General features: G+C 36.8%; 1 protein-coding gene across 1 annotated transcript in view; it reads right to left on the bottom strand.

Annotated features, from left to right (window-relative positions):
• Window positions 1–4,140: 4,140 nt before the first annotated feature.
• Window positions 4,141–20,975, bottom strand: part of ZMYM1 (zinc finger MYM-type containing 1) — a 31,794-nt gene continuing 14,959 nt past the window's right edge. The window contains exons 5-10 of the mRNA XM_069477660.1: window positions 17,808–17,982; window positions 17,507–17,719; window positions 14,903–15,056; window positions 7,796–7,933; window positions 7,589–7,626; window positions 4,141–6,579 (exon numbers count right to left, since the gene is read on the bottom strand). Coding sequence (XP_069333761.1) covers window positions 4,273–6,579; window positions 7,589–7,626; window positions 7,796–7,933; window positions 14,903–15,056; window positions 17,507–17,719; window positions 17,808–17,982 — 3,025 coding nt within the window. The 3' untranslated portion in view covers window positions 4,141–4,272. The remainder of the gene's footprint in view (window positions 6,580–7,588; window positions 7,627–7,795; window positions 7,934–14,902; window positions 15,057–17,506; window positions 17,720–17,807; window positions 17,983–20,975) is intronic.

The raw sequence follows: 20,975 nt of genomic DNA, 5'->3' as shown, positions 1-20,975 counted from the left end.
CTTGCTTTGAAATATTAGGTTAATTTTCATCCATTTGGTAGGGATTTGCTGTTTTCTTTAATAATTTTGTCTTATGCTCAATTCTTTTCTGCTGCTTTTATGTGAAATGCATTTTCCTGTCTTACAGGAGGGAGAGATTGAATAGCTTTTCTAACATCAAGGCTCGTGAAATTCTATTATTTTCACAGTGCCTAAAATAAATAGCCTAATACTTTCTGATATGCTTCCTCTGTGCCTCCCCTCACTTTTTAAAAAATCTATTATTTACTCTTTTTGAGACAGTCTCGCTCTATTGCCCAAGCTAGAGTGCTGTGGCATCAGCCTAACTCATGGCAACCTCAAACTCCTTGGTTCAAGAGATCCTCCTGCCTCAGCCTCCCCGGTAAGCTGGGACTACAGGTGTGCACCACCACAACAGGCTATTTTTTTCTATTTTTAGTAGAGACAGGGTCTTGCTCCTGCCCAGGCTGGTCTCCAACTCCCGACCTCAAGTGATCCTCCTGGCTTGGCCTCCCAGAGTGGTAGAATTACAGGTGTGAGCCACCGGGCCTGGTCTCCCCTCACTTCTATCTTTACCTCCTTTCCTTTGCCTCTATTGTCTCTGCCCTGTTCAATTTGGAGTCTACAACCTGAGAGGGGTTTTGTTTAGGAAGCAGCTTAAGTTTGTTAGTTTCAAGAGTTCATAAGGACCCAGGCCACTTCATCATCTTCAGAACTTATCATGGTCCCCTTAAACTCACCTGCAAATTGGGGTCTATAGAAACCTTCCATTTTGGCTGTTTTCAAATTGGCCTGCCATGCTTTCCAGTGAAAACCTGTTGATTTTGGTGGGCTCTCCTATTCTTAAGGCCATCAGATGTTCCATTGCCTTCCATACAGATAACTAATGTATCTACTGATAGCTGCTTTTGAGTTTTGTCACTACGTGATTATATTCTGGGGTTGTGGTGATACCTTGTCACAAAGATCGCTGTAGATGCTGTGCATGGGTTTATGCTTTATGTATCCTAGTTGCTGTTTTCTCTCTCTTTTTTTTTAAAGAGATAGGGTTTTGCTCTGTTGCTCAGGCTGGAACGCAGCAGCTACATCACAGCTCAACATCATAGCCCACTGCAACCTTAAACTGGGCTCAAGCAATCCTCCTGCCTTGGCCTCCCAAAGTCCCAGGATTACAGCCATGAGCCACCATGCTCAGCCCCTAGTTGCTATTTTTATGAAGAAATTTGGGAAGATTAAAAAACTACACAGCTATTTCACATCTATTCTTTAATGGACTCCTAGTAATCTTTTACTTAGGAATATTTGTAAGTGGTAATGGTTGTAACGAGGGAGGAGAGTGTGGTGACTGAAAGAATGGGCTTTGGAGTTGGACTGCCTGGGCACAAATCCTAGTTTCACCTTTATTATTTGTGTGATCCGTAACCACTGTTTCTTAGTTTCCTGTGCAAAATAATGTTGTGAGAACTAAATAAAATATGTAAAGCACTGATAAAAGTATTAGGTTACATAATAGGTATTCAGCAAAGATAGCTATTATTAATTATAATGAATGAATGTAGTTTTTTCAGGTCTAGAGCTTGCATTACTAGCTGTATAGCAGACTACAAAAAAATGTAAACAACAAAACACTTGAAAATGAAAACCGAAACACCAACCTCTTGATTCTGTGACAAGACAGAAATCACAACTGCAAAGAGCTAGAAAATGATGAAACTGAAAAGAATACATGGTAGACAAAGTTCATAGCCTTAAGCACTTCCATTACAAAAGAATGAAAACATATGCAATACTAGAAGTTGTCTTCTATTTTGTTTTCTTTTTTAAGAGTAGAAATTAGTGAATTGGGGGAAAAAACGTAAAAATAACAATACCAAATATTGGCAATGATGTGGAACAACAGAGACACTCAACTCACGTATTGTTGGTATGAATGGAAAAATCATATGCCCAAGGTCTAATTAAAGTGGAAGGTGCAGTCTTGACCCACAAACTCCACTTCTAGGTTATGTACCCTAGAACAGACCTTCCCCACCGGTGTGCCAGGGCTGGGTGGCTGGGTGAGGCCGTAAGTGGCCATAGCCCCCAAATCCTCTTCTTTAATCCTAGTGCAGCATGCAAATATTTTTCATATTAACATTATCATCTACATGCGTGAAAAGAGCTGGTAAACAATATCTTCTAGTATCTTTATTGGGTTTCCAGATTAGAAAACTAAGTTCTATTGAAGTCTGGGCCTTATCTTATTTAATTCCCTGCTGGATCTCCAACAGCTAGAATAGTATCTGGCATAAAGTACTTGCTCTATAAATATCTGTTGAATATACAAGTGGTTAACATATAAAAATGTTCACTGGAGTACAATAAAGTATAAAACCAGAAACAATATAAAATGTTCATTTAAATAGAGAAAGGATTAAATTATATACTTATATAATGGAATATTATCCAATAGTTAAAATAAATGAACTAGAGATCCACGTATAAATCTCAAAAGCAATACTGAGTGAAAAAAACCAAATTGCAGAAAGAAATATACAACTTCTATAAAATTTGTAAACATATCAAACTAGGCTACGTAGTAGGTATAAAATTACATATGCATGGAATGATCCACACCAAGTAATCATTGTCTCTAGAGAAAACAGAAAGGGAATATCATTAGTAAAATATCTGCAAGGGGACCTCAACTCAATCAGTAATATTTTATTTCTGAAATAAAAAGCTGGAGCACAGCAAAATGTTAGGATTTAATAGGACTGGATATCACTTATGTTCTTTGTACTTTAAAATTTTTTTAAATTTTTATTTTTTAAGAGACAGGGTCTTACTATGTTGCCCAGGTTGGAGTGCGGTGGTTATTCACAGGTGTGATCAAGGCACACTACAGCCTTGAACTCCTGACCTTAAGCAATCCTCCTGCCTCAGCTTCCTGATTAGCTGGGACTACAGGCGAGCACTACCACACACAGCTTTGTACTTTTACATGTTAAAATCATCCACAATTTTTTAAAAAGTAGAGTAAGATTGATATATAAATCCAAGAATGTGTTTAAAAAACAACAAATCGCTAGTTGGCTTAATTAAGAAAGATAACATAGTATAGAAGATGATTAAGAAAAGTAAGAATAGGTACACAGAAGAAATTAAGAATAGTTTCCCACAACTTTAGGGAAATACATTTGAAAGAAAGCCTCAATGAAATGGATGTTATTTCTAGAAATATTACAAATTACAAAAATTGATGAGGGAGAGGAAGAGAGAAACTAGAGATAAGTGCCAAAGAAAGAATATTCCTCAAAAAACCAAAACAAAACTCTAGGCCTAGATGTATGCACCACTAAATCCTTTCAAATCTTTGAGGAACAAATTTTCTTTATTATTTAAACTTTCCTAAAACATAAAGAAAGAAGAGTCCTTTCTTATTTATTTGAAAATAGTCATATTTTAATAAAGTAGCTCAATAATTGGCTGTGTCATCCAGCTGAGATGTATAAACATAGCAATATTGAATTTTAATGTTTAAACATGACAGTTCACAAAAAAGGAAATACAAATCACTGGAAACAGATATCCAACCTTATTAAGTGACAATATAAGATTCCACTGAGATTAAAATACCATTTTTCAACTAACAGATTGGCAAAGATCAAAACATTCAATAACACTGTTTACAAAAATTGAAGGAAATAGGCACCCTCATGTATTGTCAGTGGGATTGTAAACTGGCACAATCCTTACATAAAGCAATTTACCAAAATCTATCAAAAATAAAAACGTACAATCTTCTGCCCTAGTAATTCTAATTTTAGGTTTTATCTTACATTAACTCACCCATGTGCACTATGACCTATGAATAAGGTTATGAAATGAAGCATTATTTATAATAGAAAAGATTAGAAAAAATGAAAATGTCAGTAGGGGTTGCTCAAATATATTATGGTACATTCATACAATGGAATCTGTAGTTGCAACAAAAGAACCAAGAAACTCTATGCAGTGATATGGGACAATCTGAAAAACACATTATGTGGAAAAGACAAGCTGAAGAACAATGTGCACTGTACAGTACCACTTAAGAAAAGTATCTCTAGAAAGATATTTAAGGAACAGATAACACTTCAGGGAGGAAGAACTGAGTTCCAAAGGAGGTTAGGAGACTTTTCACTGTATTATCATTCTGCCTTTTGAATTCTGAACCATAATTTTGAAATAAAAACTAACGTTCCAACAGAAGTACCTAAAACTTCTTTTAGGGAAGTTCAAATGAACATATTATATGTCTTTGATCTGGCTGATAAACTTTTCCACAATGCCATTGAGTCTTTCAGGCTCCATTAGTTTATTTACCAATTCCTGCTCAACAGCCATCAGGGCCAGGCCACTAAGCTTCTCTTGTCCCATGGTATGACATAAATATGTTTTAAGATGAGGCAGTATAGAAAATGAGTTTTCAGTACTTCCTGAAGTAATTGGCCAAGACAAAGCAATAAATAACAGCTCTGTGACGCAAGGAATATTATTGGGAAGACCATGCTGAATAAATAAATAGCCAAGACTGATGAAGTCGATGCAATCACTATCTACAACAAAGTTGAACTTTGCATAATGCTGATAAAATCTAAGTTCTGGGATAATGTCCGCATCAAGTTTATAAAATTCTTGAACATGTCTGGCTATTGTTTCATTTAATGGTTGATCCCATTTAAATAACAGTTCTGAAATTTGCTTTATTTTGTAATAATCAAACTCTGAAAAACATAATTTTAAATTTTGTAATACAGCATCTAATCCTTGGTAATAAATATTAATTTTATATTGTTCTTCTGCTGAAGTAGGAAGAAACATACTATCTGAATTACCAAGATCCATTGTTTTCTGGATTTTTCTTCTTTTCTGAAGAGAGGGTTTTTCAACTTCAAAACCTTTGCAGGTTATTTTTTGACATATTTCCTCTGCTCCATCCCAGATAGTTTTGAAATATATATCATTTCTTTCAGATGATAAACATTCCAAAATTGCTTCTATTTTTGAAGGTAAAGAAAAAATGTCTATGTTTTTACTTTGAAGCTCTTTGGAAAGAATTCCTGTAACACTCAGCACTCGATAAAGAAATTTCAAACAAAAGACAAATTCAAATCTGGAAATCAATCTCAGCAAATCACTCAATTCATCAGCCAAACCTGTGTCTGAAGAATGGCTTGATATAACTTCCAGTGCTTCAGTAATCTCTGGAAGACTGTCAATCACAGATAGTAAAGTACGCTCATGGACCGTCCAACAGGATTGTGATATATGTTTCTTGCAGGTTTTGTTTTGACTTAGCTTACAAATGTTTCGAAAATCTGCCAACGTCTCTCCAGACATATGAATAGTGTTGAACAAAGAACTGAGGGTGTTTAGAGTACCTCGGAGTTCTTTCACATCTTTACAAAACCTAATTACTGCTAAATCCAAAAAGTGTGCATAACAATGTATGTATAAAGCTCTTGGTTCTTCCTTCTTGAATTCTGCTGCAATTTTATTAAATTTTGCCCTCAAATTAGTGGTGCTGTCATAGGCCTGGCCACGTATTTTATTCAAATCCACTCCAATTTGCTGCAGGTAAGCTTTGATAGTCCTATGTAAGTGGGTCCCGGTCATCTCTTCAACATCAACAAAACCCAGGAACCTTTCTTTAATTATGATAGCTTTTGGTGATTTTTGTGGGTATCTTACACAGACTGAAAGTTGTTCTTTAGTGGCTCTATCAGCTATCTCATCACATATTATTGAAAAAGCTGAGGAATCATTGATCTCATTCACAATATCCTGTAACATTTCAGTCTTTATTATTTCAATAATATCACTTTGAATTTGTGTACTATTATAGAAGTCAACTTGTGAATTCATAAGTCGAAATATTTCTTCTCCTTTATCTTTTGCTCTGATTTCTAACAATTCTAAAAAATTGCCTTTATTCACATATGAAATAGACTGGTCCTTTCCTCTTAAGAGTAAACACTGCTTTCCAAGAAATAAAATATTTTCAATTATAAGCTTTAGGTACTTTTTATTTCCCTCAATCTGTTTTGAATGAATAGATAAATTATCATCAACAGTTATATCACAAAACTGATATTCCCTCCAAAATTTCAATGACTTCAAATGCATTTCACTTTTTTCGTGTTTTCTGAATTTTTCCAGAGTTTTTTTCCAGTTAGAAGTTGCAAATGACTTTCTTCCACAGCTAAAATAGTTCTGGCAGAACAACTGGCATGAATAACAGAATGTGATGTCTTTTTTAATACTGTTTTCCAAATCCTGAAAATCTGCACACCAAGATTTTTTAATCCTTCGTGATTTACCTTTAACTTTTTGTACTTTGGATGTAAATTTCAGGTGACATAGTTCATCACTTACTTTCATAGATTTCATATTGTATGCAGGATCCTGGTTTGATACTTTATCTTTTTGTACTTCTACACTGGAACAAACTGTTTGTTGACTGAGTACTGATGAAGGTGGTGAAAGGCTTGCCTGTTCCATACCACTATTAGCAACACCACTGCTTGATTCACTGGGTGAAGAACTCTTAGAAAGCTTTGGGAGAAAATGATAAAAATAACACTTGTTTAAACAGTTTTCAAATAATCAATTAAAATAACAAATACATCTATTCTAGTAACACAGAAAAATGAATGGTGCGGTTACATACAGTATGAGCTCCACTAGGGGGAAATAGTAACAATTGTTTATAACTTATTTATTTGCAATCTAGATTCAGCAATGTGTAAAGACCTTTTGGCATGTAATTGTAATAAAAATAATTTTTACTGCTCAGATGATTAGAAATGCTTAGTAAGTATTAAAAAAAAAAAAAAAAAGAACCTAGAAGAGAAAATATGGCTAATAATAATTTTGTTTAAACAGTCTTTTTTTTAGACACGGTCTCCCTCTGTTGCCCAGGCTGGAGAGTAGTATCCCGTTCACAGCTCACTGCAGCCTCAAAGTCCTAAGCCCAAGTGATCCATCCACTTCAGCTTCCCAAGAAGCTAGGACTACTGGGTCAAGCAGTTTGACCAAGTAGTGCAGCCACATTCAGCTCATTTTTTAATTTTTTGTAGAGAAGAGGTCTGGCTATGCTGCCCTGGCTGGTCTCAAACTCCTGGCCTCAAGCAGTCCTCCTGCCATGACCTCCTAAAGTGCTGGGATTACAAGCGTGAGCCATCACGCTGGTAATCCTAGCACTCTGGGAGGCCAAGGCGGGTGGATGGTTTGAGCTCAGGAGTTCGAGACCAGCCTGAGCAAGAGCGAGATCCCGTCTCTACTAAAAATAGAAAGAAATTATATGGACAACTAAAAATATATATAGAAAAATTAGCTGGGCATGGTAGCACATGCCTGTAGCCCCAGCTACTCGGGAGGCTGAGGCAGAAGGATTGCTTGAGCCCAGGAGTTTGAGGTTGCTGTGAGCTAGGCTGATGCCATGGCACTCTAGCCTGGGCAACAGAGTGAGACTCTGTCTTAAAATAATAATAATTTGTAGGTTAAAAAATCTGCTTATGAAAGAAAAGACAGTAGCAAAAACAAAAACAAAAACAAAACTTACATCCACAATGACATCTGCAGTTACTGAAGAAACTGTATCTGTTAAAATAGAGCATAAATTCAATATTTTATACTATAATCTACAAAAAGCATCATAAACTGACTGCTTATTTAGTATCAGGAAATAAAAAAAAATTTAGCATATAGATATATTTATAAAGTACAACAAAACAGTGTTTCTGCCAAATATCTTAACATCAACTTTTACCTTGTAAGACATCAGTGTTCACGATGGGCAGAGCAACCTGAGTGTCTGCCAGGGACACTATGTTGCTTATAACTGGAGTTGTATCTCTCTTTGGAGAAAGGAGCTCTGTTGAAGTATCATGCACCATGGAAACATTTACTGATAAAAATAAACAGAAAGATTTCTTATAAACTAGGCAAAATCAATCAGCAAGCATGGTTTAATAAAGATAAAAAGTGTTTCAAAGAACAATGCAAGTATCTAATAGCTTAAGGTACTGCTGGGTATTGAAGTAATTTTCATTAGGGCTTAGGGATGCCCAGCTTCTTTAGTATAGCATTAATACCAGCAACCCTAAACTGATAGTTTATACTTTCCCAACATTTTAAATCTTTTCTTTACACACAGTTTCCCAGTCCTTTTATACTATGCTTGAAATTATGAGCAAATTTTTACTGTGAAATTACCCATGAAGAACAGAAAAGACATTCCTACAGAATCTCCTAATGGGTATTGATCTCAAACTCTTCCAGGATTCATAAACCTGAATATTAATAGAGCAAGGTTGGTGTCTAAGCTAGTATGGCAGAGATTTCTGTAATAAGCTACTTTGCATGATTTACAAACTCCAGGGGCATCAGTTACTCTACTGTCTATGTGAATAGCACCATTGATCCTATAATAGGCTCTTTAATGGAATACTTAGTTGGCTTGGATTATTTGTGCTTTTCTATTAATGAATCTTAAAGTATTTCCAAGTACCTATATTGCGTGTAAAAAATGTAACTAAAAGCCTTGTTTTTGCCTTGGTCAGGTGGATCTGTAACAAGAAAAAGCCTTGTTTTTACAAAGCAGGTCTAACTACAATATTCTGTATTCTAAGAGAACCATTCTTATAACAAATATATTCAATAAACTCAATATTGACTGAGTGCCTCCTATATACCAAGTCCTGTAGCAGGTGCTCAATATATATTAATGTAAACATATATAAGTCATTTACTAAAAGATCTAAATAATCTAAAGACATGTATTCCTAATGTTTTTCTTAAAATGAAGAGGGTTTGTTATCAATCTAACAGAACAATCTTTACAAATAAATATTAAATTTCTGGTGGTGAAGTAGCCTCCCTTTTATATAAAAACACTGGGAAACAGATAATCTAAATGAAAACCCAAAGGTAAGAAGCAACAGCTGCTCAAGATGGGAAGGAATCAGTGAAAAAACACTGGAAATATGAAGAATCAAACTGAAGGCACACCCACAAAGGGGAACACCAGCTCTCTAGCGATGGATACCGACCAAAATCAGAACACTAAATGACAGAAGAAGAATATTGAACATGGATTGTAAGAAAACTCAATGACATGACAGAGAAAACAGATACCCAACACACAAAAAAGCCAGGACATGGAAGAAAAGTTCACTAAAGAAATTGAAATATGCCAGGCGCGGTGGCTCATGCCTGTAATCCTAGCACTCTGGGAGGCCGAGGCAGGTGGATCGCTCGAAGTCAGCAGTTTGAGACCAGCCTGAGCAAGAGCAAGACCCCGACTCTACTAAATCTTGAATTCTCATTACAACTCTAAGATTGATAGTATGGTTTTCCCATTTGCCCCATTTTGCAGATTAAAATACCACCACTACTGTATTCCAAGCTAACATTGTTCTCTTTTTTTCTTTTTTAAGAGACAGGGTCTCGGCTAGGCGCGGTGGCTCACGCCTGTAATCCTAGCACTCTGGGAGGCCGAGGTGGGTGGATCGCTCAAGGTCAGGAGTTCGAGACCAGCCTGAGCAAGAGCGAGACCCCGTCTCTACTAAAAATAGAAAGAAATTATCTGGCCAACTAAAATGTTTATATAGAAAAAATTAGCCGGGCATGGTGGCGCACGCCTGTAGTCCCAGCTACTCGGGAGGCTGAGGCAGGAGGATCGCTTGAGCCCAGGAGTTTGAGGTTGCTGTGAGCTAGGCTGACGCCACGGCACTCACTCTAGCCCAGCCAACAGAGTGAGACTCTGTCTCACCAAAAAAAAAAAAAAAAAAAAAAAAAAGAGAAATGGAAATATTAAAGAAAACTCAAACAGAACTTTTGGAAATGAAGAATTTATTCAAGGAATTACAAAACACAGTGGAAAGCCTTAAGATAGGGTAGATGAAGCAGAATAAAGAATCTCAGGGATTAAAAACAACACCTTTCAATTAAACAAGTGAGTCGCAGAGACAGAGCAGAGAATTAAAAGAGAAAAGCCTACAAGAAATGTGGGATTATGTGAAGAAGCCTAACATAAGAATCATAGGCATCCCTGAGGGTGAAGAAGAAAATACATAAGGGTTGGATAAAATATTTCAGGATATAATGGAGGAAAATTTCCATGGCCTTGCTTGAAATCTAGATACCCAGGTACAAGAAGCTCAAAGGACTCTTGGGAAATTCATTGCAAACAGGAAGACACCACGACACATAGTCATCAGATTGGCCAAAATAAACACGAAAGAAAGAGGCCCTCCTACTAGCCGTAAGTTGGAAGCATCAGGTAACCTACAAAGGAAAACCCATCAGACTAACTGCAGACTTCTCAACTGAGATCTTACAAGTGAGAGGACACTGGGGCCCCATTCTTACTCATCTCAAACAGAATAACGCCCAGCCTAAAATTATGTATCCTGTAAAACTAAGTTTCTTATACGAAGAAGAAATAAAGATCTTCTCAGACAAGCAAAGACTGAGGGAATCCATCAAGATAAGACCTGCCCTCCAGGAAGTACTCAGAACAGTGTTAACACATGGATCAGCAGAATAGACACTCACCAGTATGAAATCATCCAAAAGCTAAAGGTCAAACACCAGATACCACAATGGCTTAAGAGAAAAAACAAAGCAACAAAGTTCAACTCAACAGGATGAACAGAAATCTGCCCCACTTATCAATTCTTCCAATAAATGTGAATGGCTTGAACTACCCACTAAAGAGACATAGGCTGGCTGAATGGATAAATACACACAACCCAAGTATCTGCTGTTTTCAGAAAACACATCTAACCCACAAGGATGCATTCAGACTCAAGGTAAAAGAATGGAAAACAATATTCTAAGCAAATGGAAACCAAAAGAAAGCTGGCGTAGCAGTTCTGCTTTCCTAGATAACTTAGTCTTCAAATCAACAAAAGTAATGAAAGACAAAGATGGTCATTATAGAATGGTGAAGGGTACAATTCAACAAGAAGACATAACAATTCTAAATACTTATGCACCTAACTCAGGTGCACCCAGATTCATAAAGCAAATCCTGCTTGATCTAAACAAAATGATAAACAGCAACACTGTAATAGCCGGGGACTTCAACACTCCTCTGACAGAACAGGACAGATCCTCCAAACAGAAAATAACAACAATGGACTTAAACAGAATTCTAGAACAAATGGGCCTGACAGACATTTACAGAACATTTTACCCCAAAACCACTGAATATATGCTTTTCTCATCAGCTCATGGGACATTCTCTAAGATTGACCATATTCTAGGCTACAAAACATGCCTCAACAAATTTTAAAAATCAGAAATTATACCATGCAGCTTCTCAGACCACACTGGAATAAAATTAGAAATCAACTCCAACAGAATCTCCATCTCTACACAAAGTCATGGAAACTAAACAACCTTCAGCTGAATGATTATTGGGTTAAGGAGGAAATTAAGATGGAAATCAAAAGATTCTTTAAACTAAATGATAAAGGAGACACAAGTTATCAAAATCTGTGGGACACAGCTAATGCAGCCCTGAGGGGAAAATTTATATCCATAAATGCCTATATCCAAAAGACAGAAAGATCACAAATCAACAACCTAATGAATTGTCTCAAAGAACTGGAAAAGGATGAGCAAACCAACCCCAAACAAAGCAGAAGAAAGGAAAAAACAAAATCAGAGCAGAACTAAATAAAATCAATAACAAAAAACTACACATAAGATTAATAAAACAAAAAGCTGGTTCTGTGAAACAATAAAATTGACACACGTCTTGCTAGATTAACGAAAGAAGAAAAGAAAGGACTGTAATAAGCTCCACCAGGAATGAAAAAGGAGAAATTACAACTGATACCGTGAAAATACAAAATATCGGCCGGGCACGGTGGCTCACGCCTGTAATCCTAGCACTCTGGGAGGCCGAGGTGGGCGGATCGTTTGAGCTCAGGAGTTCGAGACCAGCCTGAGCAAGAGCGAGACCCCATCTCTACTAAAAATAGAAAGAAATTATATGGACAGCTAAAAATATATATAGAAAAAATTAGCCGGGCATAGTGGTGCATGCCTGTAGTCCCAGCTACTCGGGAGGCTGAGGCAGGAGGATCGCTTGAGCCCAGGAGTTTGAGGTTGCTGTGAGCTAGGCTGACGCCACGGCACTCACTCTAGCCTGGGCAACAGAGTGAGACTCTGTCTCAAAAAAAAAAAAAATACAAAATATCATCTATGAATACTATAAAAATCTCTATGCACATAAACTTGAAAACATGGAAGAAATGGGCAAATTCTTAGAAACACACAGCCTCCGTAGGCTTAATCAGGAAGAAACAGAATTCCTGAACAGATCAATATCAAGTACCGAAATTGAAGCAGCAATAAAAAACCTTCCTAAAAAAGTGCCAGACCAGATGGTTTCACACCCAAATTTTACTAGACCTACAAAAAAGAACTTGTGCCTATCCTGTAGAAATTATTCCACAAAACTGAGAAGAAAGGAATCCTCCCCAACACATTCTATGAAGCCAACATCACCCTGATACCCAAACCAGGAAAGGACGCAACAAAAAAAGAAAACTACAGACCAATATCCCTTATGAATATAGACACAAAAATTGTCAATAAAATCCTAGCAAACTGAATTCAGGTGCCTATCAAAAAAATAATTCACCATGACCAAGTGGGCTTCATCCCAGAGATGCAGGCATGGTTCAACATACACAAATCTAAGTAAAAACAAAGACCATATGATCCTCTCAATAGATGCAGAAAAAGCATTCGGCAAAATTCAGCAACGTTTTATGACAAGAATGCTTTACAAAATAGTCATAGATGGGACTTGAGCCTACTGGAATTGATAAACAAATTCAGCAAAGTCTCAGTCAAAATCCATGTACACAAATCAGTAGCATTCCCATATGCCAATAACAGTCAAACTGAGAACCAAATCAAAGACTCAATACCCATCACAATAGCAACAAAGAATATAACATACCTAGGAATATATTTAACTAAGGAGGTAAAAAGACCTCTACAGAGAGAATTGAGAAACACTAAGAAAGGATATAGCAGAAGACATAAACAGGTGTAAAACCACACCGCACTCATGGATCAGCAGAAGCAACATCGTTAAAACGTCTATACTACCCAAAGTGATCTAAAGATTAAAGGCAATCCTGTTAAAATGCCCACATCATTTTTTGCAGATCTAGAAAAAATAATTCTACATTTCATAAGGAACCAGAGAAGACCCCGTATAGCAAAAGCAATCTTAAGCAAAAAGAACAAATTGGGAGGCATCAATTCACCAGACTTCAAGCTATACTAGAAGGCTATAGTAACTAAAACAGCATGGTACTGGCACAAGAACAGAGACATAAACCAATGGAACAGAATTGAGAACCCAGATATAAAACCATCCTCCTATAGCCATCTAATCTTTGACAAAGCAAACAAAAACATACACTGGGGAAAAGAAACCTTATTCAATACATGGTGCTGGGAAAGTTGGATAGCCACATGTAAAAGACTGAAACAGGATCCGCACTTCTCATCCCTCACAAAAATCAACTCATGGTGGATAACAGACTTAAACCTAAGGCATTAAACTATAAGAATTCTAGAAGAAATTGGTCACAAAACTCTTAATAGACACTGTCTCAGGGAAAGAATTTATGAAGAAGACCCCAAAGGCAATCACAGCAACAAGAAAAATAAATAAATGGGACCTGATCAAATTAAAAAGCTTCTGTACTGCCAAGGAAACTATCACAAGAGCAAACAGACAACTTACAGAATGGGAGAAAATATGTGGATGTGTAGCGTGCTAAGATAAAGGGCTGATAACTAGAATCTATATAGAACTCAGGAAAATCAGCAAGACAAAATCAAACACCACCATTAAAAAGTGGGCAAAGGACATGAACAGAAACTTTCCAAAAGAAGACAGACTAACTGCCAACAAACATATCAAAAAATGCTCAACATCTCTAATCATCAGGGAAATGCAAATCAAAACCACAATGAGGCATCACTTAACTCCAGTGAGAACGGTTTTATCAAAAGGCCCAAAACAATAAATGTTGGTGTGGATGTGGAGAGATAGGAACACCCAAACACTGCTGGTGGGAGTGCAAACTAATACAACCTCTCTGGAAAGTAATATGGAGATATCTCAAAGGGCTAAAAGAACCATTTGATTCAGCAATTCCATTACTGGGCATCTAACCAAAGGAAAAAAAGACATTCTATAAAAAAGACATCTGCACTAGAATGTTTATAGCAGCACAATTCACAATTGCAAAGGTGTGGAAATAAGCCAAGTGCCCATCAATACATGAGTGGATTAATAAAATGTGGTATATGTATACCATGGAGTATTACTCAGCTATAAGAAATAACGGTGATATAGAATCTCTTATGTTCTCCTGGATAGAGTTGGAACCCAGTCTACTAAGTGAAGTATCACAAGAATGGAAAAACAAGCACCACATGTACTAACCATCAAATTGGTATTAACTGATCAACATTTATGTACACATATATAGTAACATTCATCGGGTGTTGGGCAGGTGGGGGAGGAGGGAGGATGGGTATATTCACACTTAATGGGTGTTGTACATACTGTCTAGGGCATGGACATGCTTGAAGCTCTGACTTGGGCAGGGCAAAGGCAATATATGTTACCTAAACATTTGTATCCCTATAATATGCTGAAAGAAAAATAAATACATAAATCAAAATACTGGAAAACAGTTCTTGGTAATGAGTCTTGGATTATTTTAACTCTCATAAAGTTTAATCTGGAAATGAATCAAAGTTATAAATTAAAGCAAAATAATATTCTTTAATAGTTACTAAACCTCTGTTATTGCTAAACAAACATTACCTGTAGAAGATTCCATCTTAGCTTTATTGTATGCAGAGTAACAATTAATAGAGCAGAAAAGCTCTGGCTTCCCCAAGTCATTGGTAGTCTCAATCATTTCATCTGAGGGCTTCAGTGATTTACAAGGAACAGATGTAAGTGGTTTGGCTGGTTTCTGTTTAGAGATTGAAATAATATTCATATTCCTGGTATATGACATATGTTAACAAACAAAAGCATACCCAGTACCACTGCTTTTAATTGAAATATTACAAAGAATGACAATGAAGTCAGTTTTTACACTTTCTTTAGAAAACAGAAAAAAAGATACTATAGATCACAATGACTAAAATTAGGTATATTGATAATCTATTTCAAAACTATTTTTATTATTTGTCAGATATATTTAACAGCAATAATAATAATATCTATGCAAGCAATGAAGAAAGTGGTCATAGATGATGTTCATCATCCAGGCACTCAAAGCCTCCTGAATAAATAAACAAAGGCCTTACATAACTACAGGTCTCTCTTCAATGCTTGCTTGGGCATCAGCTCAGGAAAGCTCTACTGATGCTAGGGAGGAGCCAGGAAGGAGTGCTTACTGCACACTACAAGATACCGTGGGAATCACTGTTGTTCTACACTAACTTCATGGTAAAAATTACAAGCATGCTGTGAAAAAGCAGCATACAAACAATAAGGAGAGAGCATAGCGAGCTCAGTAAGCAGTAGGTGTGCAAAGGAAAAGGATATATACTGTAAAGTTCATCACCTATTCTTTTTTTTTTTGTTTTTAATCACTTATTCTTTCTAGTGAAATAGGAACTATCATTCCTGGACTTAAGAAAACACCACCAATGGCAATGACAGAATAAAATTGCTTTTGGGAAAACAAAGTGCAAAGATAAATGAAAATATATAGATTTTCTTTTTCTGTGAAAGAACATGATGTTGGCAAAGGAACAACAAAACAAAAAGCAGGCCAGGCACGGTGGCTCATGCCTGTAATCCTAGCACTCTGGGAGGCTGAGGTGGGTGCATCACTCAAGGTCAGGAGTTCGAGACCAGCCTGAGCAAGAGTGAGACCCCCGTTTCTACTAAAAATAGAAAGAAATTATCTGGCCAACTAAAAATATATAGAAAAAATTAGCTGGGCATGGTGGTTGCATGCCTGTAGTCCCAGCTACTCGGGAGGCTGAGGCAGAAGGATTGCTTAAGCCCAGGAGTTTGAGGTTGCTGTGAGCTAGGCTGACGCCACGGCACTCACTCTAGCCTGGGCAACAAAGCGAGACTCTGTCTCAAAAAAAAAAAAAAAAAAGCAGAGGATAATTTTGAAAATTTCCTTATCTTTTATTTGTATGAATAATTTTTGTATTTTGCGAAACCCTTAATAATTTACCAATATTTAACATTAAGCAACAATAGTGGTATAATTTATAATTAAGATGTCATTCATAAGGCAAAACTAACACTTAATATGCTCTACTAAGATGTGGCCAATAATTATAATTACACCTAACAATCCACTTTTTTTTTTTTTTTTTTTGAGACAGAGTCTCGCTCTGTTGCCCAGGCTAGAGTGAGTGCCGTGGCGTCAGCCTAGCTCACAGCAACCTCAAACTCCTGGGCTCAAGCAATCCTCCTGTCTCAGCCTCCCGAGTAGCTGGGACTACAGGCATGTGCCACCATGCCCGGCTAATTTTTTCTATATATTTTTAGCTGTCCATATAAATTCTTTCTATTTGTAGTAGAGATGGGGTCTCGCTCTTGCTCAGGCTGGTCTCGAACTCCTGAGCTCAAACGATCCGCCCACCTCGGCCTCCCAGAGTGCTAGGATTACAGGCGTGAGCCACCGCGCCCGGCCCACTTTTTAAAATAAAAAACCACCACAGTTTTAGATTCATATATTGGGATATTTTTCTCATTCTTGATTATAGTTCACGAACAATATGGATTTCCTCCATTATCACTGTCACACAATATCTTACACTGAGATGTGAGGGCCACGAATTAGGTTGTGCTTGTTAACTGATTTACTCAAATAAGCCCTGACCCATCACATGAGCTGAATAACTGGCTTAATACAGGCTCTTAAAAACAGAACAAGGCCTATTTATAGAGTGATAAAGTAGAAAAAAAGTAGTATTTCTTGCCTTCCATTCTCCCATTTCTGGTACTAAGGCAGGACACTCTCGAGGTGGGAGCATGCTGCCATAGAAAAGATGGGGCTCACAAATGACCTATTTGAGCTGTGCTTGTTGGGACTCCCTTCTTCAATTGCTTGTTTTAAGGGAAGAATTTATAGGGCTAGAGACGGGTCTCAAAACATCCTATGAACAAACAACATATATAGCAGTCCCATCTCATAAAAGGGGCTCAGACCACTAATTGTGTTCATCTCACTTAGTCTACCAAAGCAGGGCCAGATTCTCTGCTCTCAGAAGCACCCACCCAAGGTTTTCCTACCACAAATAAGAATCTGTCGAAGTCTTCTATTTCATCTTCATCAACTTACCAACTGAAATTATTCCCAAGGATTCTAAAAATGACATTCCCACATTTTCCTAGAGGGGAACCATTCATAGGCCAACTAAGGGAAGGAACGGTAGTCTTTATTCGTACCTGCTTATATGCTATAATATTCTTTGAACTATTAAAGTTCTGAGACTGTCCTTCCATCTGAAACATGTGGAACACACTAGAGCTGGTGTAACAGTAAGCTCCACAGTTCTCGCAACAGTTCATCATGAGGCTGTTAGCAGAGTGAAACTTCGAAAAGCAGGCACTACTGCAGAGACTATGTTTCACATTCTGGTATTTTACTTCATACTGAATCTAGGATTTAAAAAAAGGTTCAGTAAAAACTGACATTTAAGTAGAATCATCAGAATCCCTTTAAAGGTTAAAAAGAATTACAACTTACAACAGCAATCTTCTGACACATGCTGCACTTGGTCACAATGCTATTAGTACATATGGTAACAAATGGTTTTCTTTTTTCTTCATGGGATGAAAGACAAGACGGGCTGCAAAAATTTTTGCTGGAGCTAGTATCTTCCAGCTGGATACTGATCATATCCTTTGGATTTAAAATGTCTCTAAAAATAAACAAGCACACCATTAAACAATTTTACCACAATCACTAAATGACCTGCTCAGACAATCCCCTCTGCTGTTTCATTTACCTGAAGAGCTGTGAATAGTAGTGAGAACACTAGCCTTGAAATGAGAAAACCTGAATTCAGTATCCAGTTCTACTACTCATATTAAACAACCTTGAATAAGTTATTTATACTCCCTAAATGTTAATTTTCTCACCCATAAAGTAGGGACTATAAAACATCTAATAGTGCAAAGTTCTTTTTTTTTTTTTTTTTTTTTTTAGAGACAGAGGTCTATGTTGCCCAGGCTGGCCTACAACTTCCGGGCTCAAGGGATCCTCCCACCTACCTCTGTCTCCTGAGTAGCTGGGACTACAGGCACACACCACCACACCTGGCTTTGAAGACCACTTAGCCTGCATTAGCTGGTGCTGGTGATAATACAGTGACAATGAGCAATCATATTCATACATGACAGCTTTGGAATCTTTATGCCAGTATGGTCTGCCAATCCTTGGGGGGGGTCCCCCAGACACTTTCAGGGGTTCCACGAGATCAAAACTATTTTCATAATAATATTAAGAAGTTATTTGCCTTTTTCACTGTGTTGATATTTGAACTGATGGTGCAAAGGCAATGGTGGGAAATTCCACTCCTTGGTATACACCCAAAAGAACTGAAAACAGGTACTTGAACAAGTACATGCATGTTCAGAAACAGCCACTATTCACGATAGCCAAAAGATGGAAATAGCCCAAACTTTCATCAATGAATGAACGAATGGATAAACAAATTGTGGACTATGCATACAGTGGAATACTATTCAGCTATAAAAAAGAAGGAAGCACTAATATATGCTGCAACATGGGTGAACCTTGAAAATTATGCTAACAAGCCAGACACAAAAAGTCATATATCATATGGTTCAATTTATATGAAATATTCTGATAGATAAACCCATAGATAGAATGCAGACTAGTGGCTGACAGGGACTGCGGGGAGAGGGAAATGGGGAGAAACTGCTTAATGTGTAAGGTGTTTTACTTTGGAGTGATGGAAATGTTTTGGAACAAGATAGAAGTGGTAATTGCAAAACACTGTGAATACATTAAATGTCAATGAAATTTTTAATTTTTTGTTACACGAATTTCACTGAAATAAATTGGGAAAAGAAAAAAAATGGTGGGCAAAACTGTCAGAGCTTTAGCAGAAATCAAAGCAGTGGCACAAAAATACAATTAACATTCACGCCAGTCACTGCCACACATTCACTGTTAAAAAAAAAAAAGTGTCAGTTTTACTTTAGGATGTCGTTAATAAAACAAAAATTTTAATTATTTAAACTTCATCCTTGAGTACATCCTTTTAATATTCCATGTGACATCGGCATAAAGTACTTCCCCTGCACACCATAAGATGGTTGTCACAAGGAAAAGCTTATATGGAAACATTAAGTTACAACCTGAATTAGCCACTTTTTTTCATGGAACATATTTTTACTTGAAAGTAGTGACTACAAAACAAACTGTTGCTCAGAAAAGGGTATTTGGCAGATATTTCCTTGAAAATGAATAAAGTGAGAATGTCACCTCAAGGAAAACAACTGACAGTATTTATTGCCAATGATAAAATGCAAGCTTTCAAGTGAAAATTAGAATTTTGGAAAACTTCTATCTGCCACTTCCAGTTTGACTGCTTCCAAAAACTTAAAGACTTTTCTGATGAGATTGGTGGTGATTTTTAAAGTATTGCATAATGAATCATGTCAACATTTGGAAGATCTGCAGAACTCAGTGAACCAGTATTTTCTAAATGACAATAGCATGATGTTACAAAAATCATTCTTGGGTAAAAGATCCATTCAAAGTTCAAGATAGATTAACAGAAGGCTGGGTGTGGTGACTCACGCCTGTAATCCTAACACTTTGGGAGGCTGAGGCAGGAGGATTCCTTGAGGCTAGGAGTTTGAGGTTGCAGTGAGCTATGATGAGGCCACTGCCCTCCAGCCTGGGCAACAGAGTGAGATAGTGTCTCAAAAAAAAAAAAAAAAAAAGACAATAAATTAATGAATTTTAACACAACAGAGTACAAAAAGTTCACTGATACAGTTTCAGATTCTACATTGTAACTGCCTTTAAGAAACTACAACTTGATTCTTGGTGTAGTATCAAAGAATATCCACAATTACTGAATGGCTATTAAAACCCTCCTCCCACTTCCAATCACAGGTTTGTGAGGCCAGATTTTCTTCACATACTTCAATCAAAACCGTATTTTGCAATAATGTGAATGCAGAAGAAGATATGAAAATTCAGCCAGACATTAAAGTGGTTTGTAAAACTGATAAAATAACACCATTCTCACTAAATTTTTAAATATGTGGCTATTTTTCATTAAATGTTATTTAGTTTCTAATACAGTAAATAGTGAGAGATAAAACCTACTAACTAAAGCTCTTTGTGTTTTCAATATTTTTAAGAGGAGGGGTGCTGAGACCAGAAAGTTTGAAAACTACTGCCATAAGAATTATCAAAATACCTGTCTACCTAGAACTCTCAGAATATCAATCTTTGAGGACAACAGTTTTCAAGATGAACTACCTTTGAAATTAACACTACTTTAACACTTCAATATTTTCAAATTTTTCGTGTATTATGAACTTTTTCCATCATTGTAATCAGTACTGAAAACAACACGTTCATTTCATTATTACATCAGTCAGTTTACTGGTTTAGCTCTATATGCAGTGCTATCCTTATACTTCATTTGACAAAAATTCTTGTAGGATTCACTGTGTTCCAGGAAGTATTAAGCCTCGAGGAGGAGTATAATCTGGTCCTTAATGTCAAGAGGCTCACAGTGTAACCAAGAGAGTATCAATTCTTTAAAAAACATTTAATATTTTATGATCAATGTTTTGGGAGTTATGAATACGACACTATAAAAACATAAGACTATGGAACAATTAATTAGGGAGGGGTAGTAATAGG

The sequence above is a fragment of the Eulemur rufifrons genome, chromosome 8, assembly GCF_041146395.1.
Source record: "Eulemur rufifrons isolate Redbay chromosome 8, OSU_ERuf_1, whole genome shotgun sequence".
Classification (NCBI taxonomy): Eukaryota; Metazoa; Chordata; class Mammalia; order Primates; family Lemuridae; genus Eulemur; species Eulemur rufifrons.
The sequence above is the reverse complement of the archived record's forward strand: the minus strand, read 5'-3'. Positions and strand labels throughout refer to the sequence as shown.